The 13,004-nt window shown below is 34.6% G+C and overlaps 1 protein-coding gene across 1 annotated transcript; it reads left to right on the top strand.

Moving 5' to 3' along the window:
- The first annotated feature begins 9,902 nt into the window (after window positions 1-9,902).
- Window positions 9,903-12,657, top strand: LOC116215107 (probable amino acid permease 7). The gene is made up of 7 exons (XM_031550687.1): window positions 9,903-10,047; window positions 10,254-10,490; window positions 10,812-10,905; window positions 10,968-11,182; window positions 11,274-11,407; window positions 11,515-11,742; window positions 11,863-12,657. The coding sequence occupies exons 1-7, from the start codon at window positions 9,966-9,968 to the stop codon at window positions 12,262-12,264; spliced, it is 1,392 nt and encodes a 463-aa protein (XP_031406547.1). The 5' UTR covers window positions 9,903-9,965; the 3' UTR covers window positions 12,265-12,657.
- Window positions 12,658-13,004: the final 347 nt, after the last annotated feature.

The following is a 13,004-nucleotide window of genomic DNA, read 5'->3' as shown; positions in this document are numbered from 1 at the left end:
GAACCCGATCCTTTAGGACTCGATTCACACTGGGTCCAACGCCCATAACCTTCGATCAAGGGGTCCAATGCCCCCATACACCAAGTGCGCATTTAATTTAATTTTCGGTCTTTTCCAAACCATACGGTGAGCATGAGTGAAATAATGGCCGAACGCGAACCGACCGGGATTTAGTCATTATAGCTTGTCCTTTATTTATTTGAGAGAACAATGTAAGGGTTTATGATGTATATTTATTCATGTAATAATCCCGGTCGGAGAGCGGACGGTTCAAGTGTCTCTTCGAATTTACGGTGTCAAAACGAGCGAGTCGAGTGCAACCCTAAGTCATGCAGTAAATAAATAAAATGGCAAGCCTAGCAAGTTAGAGTACCGAAAGGGCATGTGGGATATAGGCCCACACGTAATAGAACCCCCGAATTCGGAATATTCGGTTCCGTACAAGACCATTGCCTTAGCATACTAGGTGTATCCATACCCCTAGACCCGGGCGACTTACCGGCCCTCGACCTTCGGGTGGTAAACAGGTAGTGGCGACTCCTTCACACGTGCGTCCGTCGCGCGTCCCCGGGAAGGTGGACACTCCCAAGCCGCGTTGCATAGGCGCGCGCATGCATACCCCGACGAGACGAAATTCGGGTGCGCATAGAAAACCGTTTATGCTGTAATTAATTGACATGTTGGTCATTATTCAATAATGGGGTCCTCTAGAACTAGAATAGGAAAATGTAAGAGGTCTATAAAAAAAGAGCGAAAACGGGGAGGCACCCATTTTTCTCGAAAAGCGACCTACTGAGGGGCAAAGTCCGAATCTAATGTCAAATTTCTACCAATCACCCTGTCCATAGAGTTTGTTATTGGATGTTTATATGTACCTGTTCACGCCAAATACGTCTAAACACCAAATTGGCAATAAGTAATAATTCTAGACGTGCCATGGAGCGGTTCAAGTAATTTGATGTGTTACTTGTCGGTCCCACCGATATAGAGCGTTATACCACGGCCTTGAGAGATCACGGGACTAAATGACGGCTGGGTTTTAAGTAGTCAAAGTATACCTCAAACCATCTCACGGTTCGGAAATTTAACCGTTTCGAGTTTTCCACCTAATATGGATGCACAAGTCCGAAATAAACAAGTGGCCAGCAAGCCTGCCTATTATCTCGGCCAATTCAACTCAGTATAATGATTTGCCAGGAGAATTAGTCCACACAAGCGAGTGAACCCAATGATCCTTAGTGAAGCTTCGGCAAGCGTTACCAAAGAAGAATAAATTCTTGCCTTGAACACCCTGACTTCTAATAACTTTTCAAAAACAAAAGCTCTTTAATTTCGACTAACATTTACTAAAAAAATAAAATTTACATACCAAGAGAAATAATTGAATTCTCCTAGCCCAATAATTCTCACGACACTCACATTCACATGTATCCAGTAGCCCTTAGATGTTTGATCATTTGTCAATGCTCTCAAAATAATTGAGGCAAGGATATACTTAATGCAATTTGTTTTCGAATGGGGGGCTGAGGTGGGTGGGCACCGCTACGCCGCTACGCCTCGCATCAATCGCATCATTCACACCGATGTGAGAGTTGCGTGCCGTTTTTGATGGGCAACTGAATTTCATAGGCTATTTCGAAGAAGATTATTGCTTCTTGATTTTCATGGATTGGCAGTGGGGAAGTTAATACCCATTCTCTGCTTGAATTTAGATTAGTTAGAGTGATGTTATTCATGTTTTAATTGGGAACTCATCATTTTCATTATAGTGAATTTACACTTTTGGACAATAACAACCTTGTCGTTGGATCATCTCGACATGATCAATAACATAGATACTATCAAGACAGGTACTAGTTCAAGCGGCATGCACATTCATGATTAATTTTTACGGACATATTAATTTTTTTATAATGAAAAATTTATGGAACATAATTGAGAATAGGAGAAAAGAAAATGAAGGAGCAAGACATTACACAGACGGAATTTTTTTTTCCAAAAAGTTCTTTTTTTTGTCAATTTAATAAAATTCGTTCTCAGCCTGTGTGCACTTTTAGAAGGAAAGTTACAGCAAAGGTCCTACAAATTTATCCTTTTTGTCAATTGAGTCCTATACAATTTTAGTCCAAATCGTTACAGAGTGTTAACAGGTAACGATGTACATTAACAGCATGAAATTTTTTCCTAGCTATAAACAAAATACGTACGTGGAATATATAAAAACCAACTGAAGCCCTATAAGTTTGCCCAGATTTTTAATCTAGTTATATAAATTCTAGTTTGGGCAAATTAGTCCTAACACGTTTTGTATGCTACACATTTTTAGTCCAAACCATTGCATGGGTTCAATTTTTATATATTCATACACCATTTCTTATTGTAATTATATATTTTTTGAAACACAAATATTTTGATTAAAAATAATAAAAAATTTCAAATATTAATTGTAATTTCAAATATTTATCCTAGCATTTTTTGTCAAAAATTAGAGTAATGATTCCCGGTATATTAGATGCTACCACACATACAATCATACAAGTTAATTATTATAATACTATTTTGAAACTATTTATTTCAATTGTTATGCATCATCATATTCTTATTAATTATCAGTATAGATTGACATATATTTTATTTAGTAATATCATAAAACTTCATTTCACTCATTTTTTTAAAGAATATTTATGAGATTCTAATTTTTAAGATTTTATTTTTTATTTTATCTATGAGTTTAAGCTCCATATCATTATATTTTTCATTCATAAGACCATTAATTTTTTGATAATCATATTTTTATTTATGAGTTTAAAATATTTATATATCATTTTTATAACAATTATTCTGAATTTTGAAAAACACATTGGCTTCTTAACACAAAAAATGTTAATATTTAAACTTAAGTTTTATACGATAATTAAATAATAAAATTAAACTAGTTTTGCATGGTTCAATATATGTTTTGTAACAAAAAATCCCATTAGTGAGCATTATATATTTATTTAGTAGTAAGCATATTAGAGAGATTTGTTGTAGATGACATCCTTGCGGTAAATTTTATATATTTACTTCACGATCATTTTTCAAATATGCAAATTTTCTTACATCATTGCTTAATTTTTTATTTTATCATGAGTCATAAATAACAATAACAATTTCAATCTTAATAGAATTTTGGTTAACATTAATAAATTTAATGAAATTCACTTGATTAAATCAACTTTATTAATTTTTTTAAAATTTTGTTCAGTAATAGGAGATCACTTACTAATATAGGAGTCAATTTTAGTTATATACCATAAGTTCATAGAATTAGTGATTTGTTATTATTTCTTGAAAATCTTTTATATGAAAAACTCATTATATATATATATTTTAATAATAATTTGTTTCTTAAGAACCATAAAAATATATAAAAAAAAGTTTAAAGTGTCACATAATAATCTTCCTTCGATGAAGTTGGACTAATTAACTTATTCAGTATTTTTAAAAAAATTTCTCTTACAAATTTGATTTATACATTTTTATACTCAATTCCATAAATTTTAATTTCTTTCACATGCCAATAGTTTATGGTTTAGTCCTACATTTGAACAATTTTTTTAATATTAGTTAAATAATAATATCCAATTAAAAATTTCATTGTTATACAATTACAAGTTGACTATCTTAATCCTACTAACTATGACCCTATTTAATCAAAAGAGATGTCAATTTTACTATATATACTAGTTTTCTATCACGTGCATTGCACAAGTTCGTTTACATGTATTCTTATACCATTTCTTATCGTAATTATTTACATTTTGAAATGCAAATTTTCTGATTAAAAATAATAAATATTTTCAATTATTAAATATAATTTCAAATATTTCCCTTAACATTTTGTTGTTAAAAGTTAGAGTAATTTAATTATTTTTGCACATACCAAGAAATTACTATAATAATATTTTGAAACTACTTATTTCAATTTATATGCATCATCATAATTTTTTCAATTATCAATATAGATTGACATATATCGAGTTCAATAATTAGAATAAAACTTCATTTCGCTCGTTTTTCAAAACAATATTTATAAGATTCTTATTTTTAAAATTTATTTATTATTTTATTTATAATTTAAGTTCATAATGCTTTATCATAATAATTTTCATTTATAAAATCATAACTTTTTTGAAAATTATATTTTTATTTATGAGCTTGAAACATTTATATATATCATTTTTGTAACAAATATACTGAATTATGGAAATATATTGGCTTCTTAACACAATAAAATATTTTTAATAATTATTTTTCAAGTTTCATACAATAACTAAACATTAGACTAATTTTGCATGGTACAATATATATTTTGCAACAAATAGTCCAATTAGTAAGCATTGTATTATATATTTATTTAACAGCAAGTATATTATAGAGATTTGTTGTAGATGACATCCTTATTATAAGTTCATATATATTTACTTCATTACCCATTTTTAAACATGCGAATTTTGTCTAATATTAGAAATTAGGTTAATATCCAACTAAATAAATGAAATTCATATGGTTAAACCAACTCTCTAAAACTTTTTAAAATGTCGTTCAATAATGAGAGATCATTTATTAATATAGGAGTCAATTTTAGTTATATGACCATAAGTTCGTAAAATTAAGTGATTTGTTATTATTTTTTGGGAAATTTTTATATGAAAAGTTAATCAAATTTTTAGTATTCTATCTTTATATTATACGGGATTTCATCTTTTCATACATTTATTTCAATTATATGATAATTATATATATTTCAAAAATAGTTTGCTTCTTAAAAATCATAAAAATATCAAAAAATTGTTTAAAATTTCACACAACAATCTTTGAATAATAACATTCGATGAAGTTGGCCTAACTAACTTATTTAGTTTTTTTTTTTGAAATTTCTCTTACAAATTTGATTTATACATTTTCATACTCAATTTTCTATATTTTAATTTCTTTGCCGATAGTTTATGGTTTAGTCCTATACATGATCAATTAATTGATTTTCAATATAAGTTATATATTAATATTCAATAAAATATTTTATTGTTATACAATTATAAATCATTTTAACCTTACTAACTATGACCCTATTTAATGCGAAGTGGAATCAATTTTACTATGTATATGAATATGGATGGATGGATGACGGATGATTCTATTAACTTAAAAAAAAGAAGAACTAGACATGTATTGTTATTCTGCTGATTGATGATGTCCCATTTGTAAAATATCCATTTGGCCTATATGTGATTGGCTCATCTCCAGCTCGTAAGTTGTGAAACTCAATTTATTATAAACTCATACTTTTCAATTCTATTTTTCCATATGTCTCAACATCCTCCTTCACGTGGCAATGTGAGGCTTTGAAATTTCACTTACATGTACTACGTGGACTTGAAGAACCCGTTCTCAACAACTTACCTCGAGTTGGGCTCTCCTCTCTTTTGAACTTGGGCTTTAACTACCTCGAAGTGTCTTCATCTTGCACACAAGGGCGAAGGGGTTCAAACCAACTACAAGCCCGACTTCCACTTCCAAACCCAAACTTCACTAGCCATGAGTTCCGCACTTAGGTCTCATATAAACCCAATTATTTTTCTTTCTCTTATCAATGTGGGATTAACTCTTTTTCCTTCTCAACATATTAAATTTTCATCGGGTTTACATGGATCTAGGCCCATATCCACGTAAAATTTCACGCTAATAAGTGGTAAAACCAAGTCTTATATAAACCCAATTATTTTCTTTCTCTAGTCAATGTGGGATTGACTCTTTTTACTAAATTTTCATCAGGCTTATATGGATATCCACTTAAAAGTTCAAGCTTATAAGTGGCAGAACTCAAGTTTCATATAAATCCAATTATTTTTCTTTTTCCAATCAATGTGGGATTAACTCTTTTATTTCTCAACATTCGGCCGCACGTGGTAACATGTGGCTTTTTTCTCTTTCACTTGCCTACACACGTGCCACGTGGACTTGAAGAGCCCGCCCTCAACAACTTACCTCAATCCGGGCTCTCCTCCATTCCTAACTCGGGCCATAACTACCTCGAGTTGGACTTCCTCTTCCACACTTGGACAAGGCACCCTTTCAATTGCTCTCGGACATACTGAGCTTGGTGTGATGCAAGCATACGAACGCGTGGAACTGTGGCTCTAATACCATATAAAATATCCGCTGAGCCGTTAAGTGATTGAGCTCATCTCTAATTCAAAAACTCGAGATTATAAGTTGTGAAAGCCAATCTTTATAAACCAATACTTTTCTATTCTAATTTTCCGTATGTCTCAACACTATTCACATCCACTCAATTATGAGCTTTTGCCCTATCTAATTTTATTGTTGAAATTTTATCCCAAACTAGTCTCTATAAAATAATTCCTAAGCTAAATTTTTTAGTTTCATAATAATCCCTAATTTTTAATTACTTTTAGAAACACCCCAACAAAAAGAGAGAAGTGAGGACATGGGAAGGTGGACAATGGCTGCCATCGCTCATCCGAGATCGCTTCTAATAAATGAGAAGTCGATGACATCAACTGGATAGATGGTGGTTGGCTTTTAGCCCCAACACTTTGGTCTTCCCCTCTCTCTTTATGCCTTAAGAAACTTCTAGAAAACCACTAAAAAGAGAGGATGCAGAGAGAGAGAGAGAGGTGTGATGAAGCTTAAGGACACCGCTATTTCAGTCGAGGTTGTAGGTGAACTTTAAGGTCATAAACAACCTAGAAAAATGGCAGCATTAGCTAATCTTGATCCCAGCGCTTGAGCCTTCTTTCCTCTTTTTAATGTGTGAGAGAGTGGCAGCGGGGGGCCAAAGCAAACACCACACAGTCGAGCTTGTGTACAACTATTGAGGCCCTTGGCAAGCTCGAGTGTAATTGGAGGGTGGGTGGTCAGCATTGGGCACTGCACGGGTCCTCCCTCCTCTCTTCGTATTAGAGAGAGGGAGAAATATGCGAACAGTGTGAGCCCGACACAGAATGGAGGTCGATGTCAGTCTCAGAGCAATCTTGACTGAGACAATGGCGGCCACCATTTTCCCCCATCACAACTTTTTCTCTGCACTCTCTCTTTTTAGAAGAATTTTTGAAAATTTTTAAATGTTAGGGGCTAATCTGAAATAAATTATATTGAAGTTTAGATAGGGATATTTTTGTGGATGAGTCTATTTTGGAAGTTTGAAAAATTAGACTAGAATGGACTTCTTGATTATTAGCTTAATCGGATGAAAAGTCAAACGAATGGCAAATGTTCCTGGGATTCCTGTGGTTGATTAATGCTGTTAAATGGGGTTTACTAACTACAAAAATTGATGTGATTAGTAATGTTGATGTTTGATCACTGTACGGGTGGTTATTGGCTTAATCAGATCTAGTACAAAAATTGATGTGATTAGTACTGTTGATGTTTGACCACTGTACGGGTGGTCATTGGCTTAATCAGATCTAGTACAAAAATTGATGTGATTAGTAATGTTGATGTTTGATCACTGTATGGGGAGTGATTGGTTTAATCAGATCTAATCAGGTGGCATCTTATGTTTCATTTTGATTTGAAATATGTGATGTGATTGTGTATGAGATATATGATGATAGTATGATACAATTATAATAAGATTGGAATTGTGCTTGGGTATATTGATATTGTTTACTTGATATAGCCATGGGACTGTCAGACCCAGCGGAATATGATTGGGGGTGTGGTTGACCGCTGATCCGGCGGGATATAAAATGGACGCCTAGACCGCTGAACCGGTGGGATACAAAATGGACGTTTATATCACTGAACCGGCGGGATATAAAATGCACGCCTAAACCGCTGATCTGGCGGGATATAAAATGGAAGTTAGGTTGGAGGTTTGATAATGGGTGGCCCCCGATGATAGGAAGTGGTAAGGTGAGTAATGGAGATTTAAGTCGAGGCGCATGGTCACTATGTCAGTTATCACGCTGTTGCGAAGAAATGCGCCCTATGACTATATTGATTGGTTGTGCTGTATATTGTTGTCTGGTCTGATTGTTATAGATGTGATGATTATTGAGGTTGTTTGAAGTTGTTCCGTGAAAGTCGTGTTGTTTGCTAGAACTTGATTTAGTCAGTATATGAATGTTAGGTGATGCTAAGTTAATGGTTAACTTGACCATTATTATATGGTTATAGAGATGACTGACTGTTTAAGAATCAATTTAGTAATTATTTGTGTATAATATATATCATACTGTGTTGGTGAATTAAAAGACAATCTTGGATATACTAATATTATCTTTGTTCATTTAAAAATATATATTTTTGGTTAATAATAGTTCATTTCACTTTAAAATTTTGACCCATCACAAGAAACTTCCTTGTTCAGCTTTTTCTGGCATTATTAACATAGTGATTAAAATGAATCAAGATCAAGATATAGGGTGAATTCAGTGTAGTGATGATACTCTCGACTCACGATTAGGAGATTCTACATATAGATTTCACCAGTCAAGCTCTCATGTCCCTTTATTTCTTATTTTTCTATTCTCTTCTGTAATTAAAAAAAAATAAAACAAGATTTTTCTTATTCCCTTGAAATTTGTTTTTTTTTATATGGATCTGATAGTAGACTTAGAATATCAAACAAATCAAAGGGGACCACTAACACACAATTCTCTAATGAAGGAATTTAATTTCATTCCGAAATTGAAAGCAACTGCCACAAAACCCATTCGTTGAACAAAAATAGGAAAAACTTCAAAGAATCTGTTAAGAACATTGCTTGATTATGATTTATTCATTATGCATCATATCTTTTTATATTTATTTATTTATTTTGCACCACTGGGATGCTGCCGTTGGGATTTACCATTATGAACAGGGACAGAGCCACACATTATATTCAGGAGGGGCAATATACTAATTGAGGCAACGATTATATTTCGATTACCAATATTTCCCCTACCGTAGTAAATTTAAATTTATGAACTGCTGATAAAATTTTGGAAAAGCTATAATTATATCCTGGGGGGAAAAAAAACAAAAGAATTTACTACTAGTCCTTAACATTTCTAAAACTCAATCCTGAGGTACAAATTCTATCCTTCTTACTGTGACTTGTGAGAAATTCTTGGGAGCAAAGTCGAATAGTAACTATCGTGTAGCGGCAATTTAGATTTTCCTTTTAGGGGCAAGACTTTCAAATGTGATAATCTTCTTATATATTAATTATTGAATTTTTACAAATGTCTGGGGGCAACTGCGCCCATCCCGGAGCTTCGATGGCTCCGTCCCCGACTACGAATTCCCCAATCTGAGCATGGATGACTAGAAGTCGAAGGATGCTCGAGCTGGTCCGGGCAATGCCTAATCACCTAGCCAAAAAAGGGGAAAAGGCACGGAGATGGAAATTCACTTGCCCGACCTTTTGGGTTTACAAGGCCCAGACATAATTTGATATATATATACACACACATAGTAAGGCATGAACTTTGCGGATACGGGGAATAGCACAGAACGTATTTACTCGAAAAATAAAAATAAAAACTCAAAATAATATCTTATTTAAAAACTTGATAAACTCAAATATACTATGTATATTGTCATGATAAGTTTGAATTTATATTCATACAAATAACGATTTTTCATTATAAAATATTTAGTTAAAACAAAAATCCAGAATCCAAAATTTTTTCGGCAATAATATGAGAAAAATTTAAAGGCTCGTTAATTTGAGATTTATTAATAATTTACTATAACTTACTTTTTTGTAGCACTTACTCGAATTGAGTTATTATATTAAAATCATAATTGAGTTATATTCATATACTAAGTTCTGTTTTCTTGGGTCTGGGTGGGGTCGCGACTTTGCGTGAGTCTTAACACGCATCGAATAGTGTATATATAGAATATTCAGGAAATCATTTTGTTGTAGGTGGTAACGAGAGGAGAAAAGGGGAGGTGAGATCATGGAAGAAGAGAATGCTGATCTAAACACCAGCTTACTCCGTAGAGACGATGCTTCCGAGCTCGACCTTCTCGAGAGAACCGGTAAGTCATTTCAAGAGATTAGGAATGCGCGTCATATGCAAATGGAACGTGTGTTATTGTTAACTGCTTTGTCGGATAGATATGCTCCTGGTCACAGAACACGAGACAATCCTTTCCTATCTAAATTTTTCGGTTCATAATATAAATCTCCAATCCTTTTCTTTAATTCATTTTTTGCTTGTTTCTTTTTTGGGGTCGATGTTAAGGTACAACATGGACAGCAGTGGCACATATATTAGCAGGGGTGGCAGGTGCAGGAGTGCTGCCACTAGCATGGAGCGTGGCGCAGCTCGGGTGGATCCTCGGCCCTCTCTGCATCATCATCTTTGCGGCAATGACTCTTTTTTCTTCTTTCCTTCTCGCTGAATGCTACAGACATCCCGATCCCGAGCATGGACCTATCAGGAACAGGTCTTTCATGGAAGCTACTAAGCTCTATTTAGGTAAGTAGATTGTTGTTCTTGGCACTGCCTGCAGAATCAGCCTGCATCATTCCGGGGATACAACGGAATTTTCGTAGTTTTCAATCTGGCAGCAGGCTCTATGGAGAAATTTCATCGTTTTCAAATTTTCCTTTTCCTTTTTTCAAAAAATGAATATGATTGGTTTGTCTTTTCCGATGAAAGGATATATGCCTGCCTTTGTTCTTCATAAGAATGGTAAAAGGAAGTTGCTTCCTTGTCTCTGTCTCAGGCAGGAATCTGTTCTGCATATAATTAATCTTCTAGTTGAACAGGGCAGCACTAAAGAAGTTTTCATAGCAGGTGACAAGCACCACGTTGTATTCGGATTTTTGATCCAATTCACCATATTCGGGGTGGCCGTTGTCTTCACCAGCACCGCCGGTAGCAGTCTACGGTAAGAAGCCAATTCGTTGGCGAGAAACGCTAGGCCAGAAAACTGACCAACTCAATTTGCAGGGCAATTCAGCAGTCAAACTGCTACCACAAATACGGGCATGATGCTCCATGCCAATATGGGGATAATTTGTACATGATGCTCTTTGGGTTCGTCAATATATTTCTGTCTCAGATACCCAATTTCCATAGCACAAGATGGATCTCCATAATGGCTTTGGTCATGTCCTTGTGCTTCTCATTCATTGGCATTGGACTAGAACTGGCAAAAGTAATCGGTTCGTGACTCGACTGTAATGATATTTCTCGAGAAATATTCTGTAAAAGCCGAGTTGTGTCGATATCTTTACTTCCTTCCCCTTAATGCAGAAAATGGAACAGTAAAGGGCAGTATTACGGGGGTCCCCGGTTCTGATTCTGCCAGTAAAACATTTCTTGTATTCACAGCGCTTGCAGACATTGCTTTTGCAACCCCGTTTACAATTATTCTACTCGAGATCGAGGTCCGAGTTTGCTTATTCCTTAATCTTTGCTGCCTTTCAACTTCAAAAATGGCAAGTTGGTTGAGGAATTGAATCATGGCTTGTTGATAGAATTTTATTGAGTGAAGGACACACTGAAGTCGCCTCCACCGGTGAACAAGACGATGAAGGTCGCCTTGACGGTCGCGGTATCCATCATCACTTTATTTTACCTCACCTACGGATGCATTGGGTATGCAGCTTTTGGTGACAGCACGCCCGAGAATCTCCTCACGGGCTTTGGTTTTTACGAGCCCTATTGGCTTGTCGACTTTGCAAATGCCTGCGTTGTTATCTATCTGATGGGAGCATATCAGGTAACCTCCACTCTCCATTTGTCTGTCGAAAACTGTCCAAGTGTTTTGGTTCCTTTTTATCAATGATTGAAAGAAAAGCTAAAAACCGACGGTTGTTTTTGGCATCCTCGTGGTCATCAGATTTACGGTCAGGCTAGTTTCGCAATGCTGGAGAGATGGCTCCGTGAGAGATTCCCAGACAGCAGGTTGCTGAACAAGTCCTATTCCTTCAAGTTTCCATTATTACCGACAACCCAGATGAACCTCTTTCAGGCCTGTTTCCGAACATTCTATGTTGTAATAGCAACATTGATAGCGGTAATCTTTCCGTACTTCACCTCAGTCATCGGAGTTGTGGGGACCGTAATTTTTTGGCCATCTGTGGTGTACGGTCCCGTGCGGATGTACCTTGTGCAGAGGCAAGTCAGAACTTGGAGTAGGAAGTGGATTCTTCTCACCGCATTTAACATGGTCGGGTTCATCATTACGGTCGTAGGATTTATCGGGTCACTCGCAGAACTTGTCAGTGCCAAAATCAATTGAGAAAGAGCAATGGGATGATGGATCAACTGAAGGACCTTCCTCTTGATAAAATCTTATATATGTATATATATATAGATATATATACAGTCGAAGAATGCAGGAAAACCTTTTCCAATTGGTGTTTTGCCAATTGCCGGCGCTTTTCAAAGCATTGGCAAAAGCATCGACATACTTTTTTGTCGATACTTTAAAGCCCTTTCTCATTATCTTGCAATCGTTGTAAAAGAAGTACAATCACATGAAAGGAGAAGGTTCTTCAGGATTTGTAATTTTTTTTGTTAAAAGTATTTGTAATTTACTAGTATAGAAGCACGCGCGTTGCACGTGTAAGATGTCGAAAACATTATCAAGTTGAAATGATATATTGTCACTAATAAAGTTTTAATTGAATAATGGTTGATGTCTCACTAAAATAATGGAATGTAAACAATGTACAATTTGGACACTTTATTATTTCTGGTATAAATGGAATAGCAGTATTTATACATACATATATATATATATATGATCTTTGACTTATTTTGATATGGTCAACGGTATAACCTATCAACTAGCAGGAAAAGATATAAATCAAAGAGTAAAGTAAAAAAAATATAAAATGATTGTACAAAAAAAAAGATATAAAAAATCTTATTGGTATCAGAAAAGAACAAAATAATTATAGTTCATTCACAGAGCAAAGGTACAACTTTAATTAATAATAGCTTTGAAATACCCTAATATATATATATAGAGAGAGG

This window comes from Punica granatum, chromosome 7 (assembly GCF_007655135.1).
Source record: "Punica granatum isolate Tunisia-2019 chromosome 7, ASM765513v2, whole genome shotgun sequence".
In the NCBI taxonomy this organism is placed as follows: domain Eukaryota; kingdom Viridiplantae; phylum Streptophyta; class Magnoliopsida; order Myrtales; family Lythraceae; genus Punica; species Punica granatum.
This window is presented reverse-complemented; position numbering and strand designations above follow the sequence as displayed.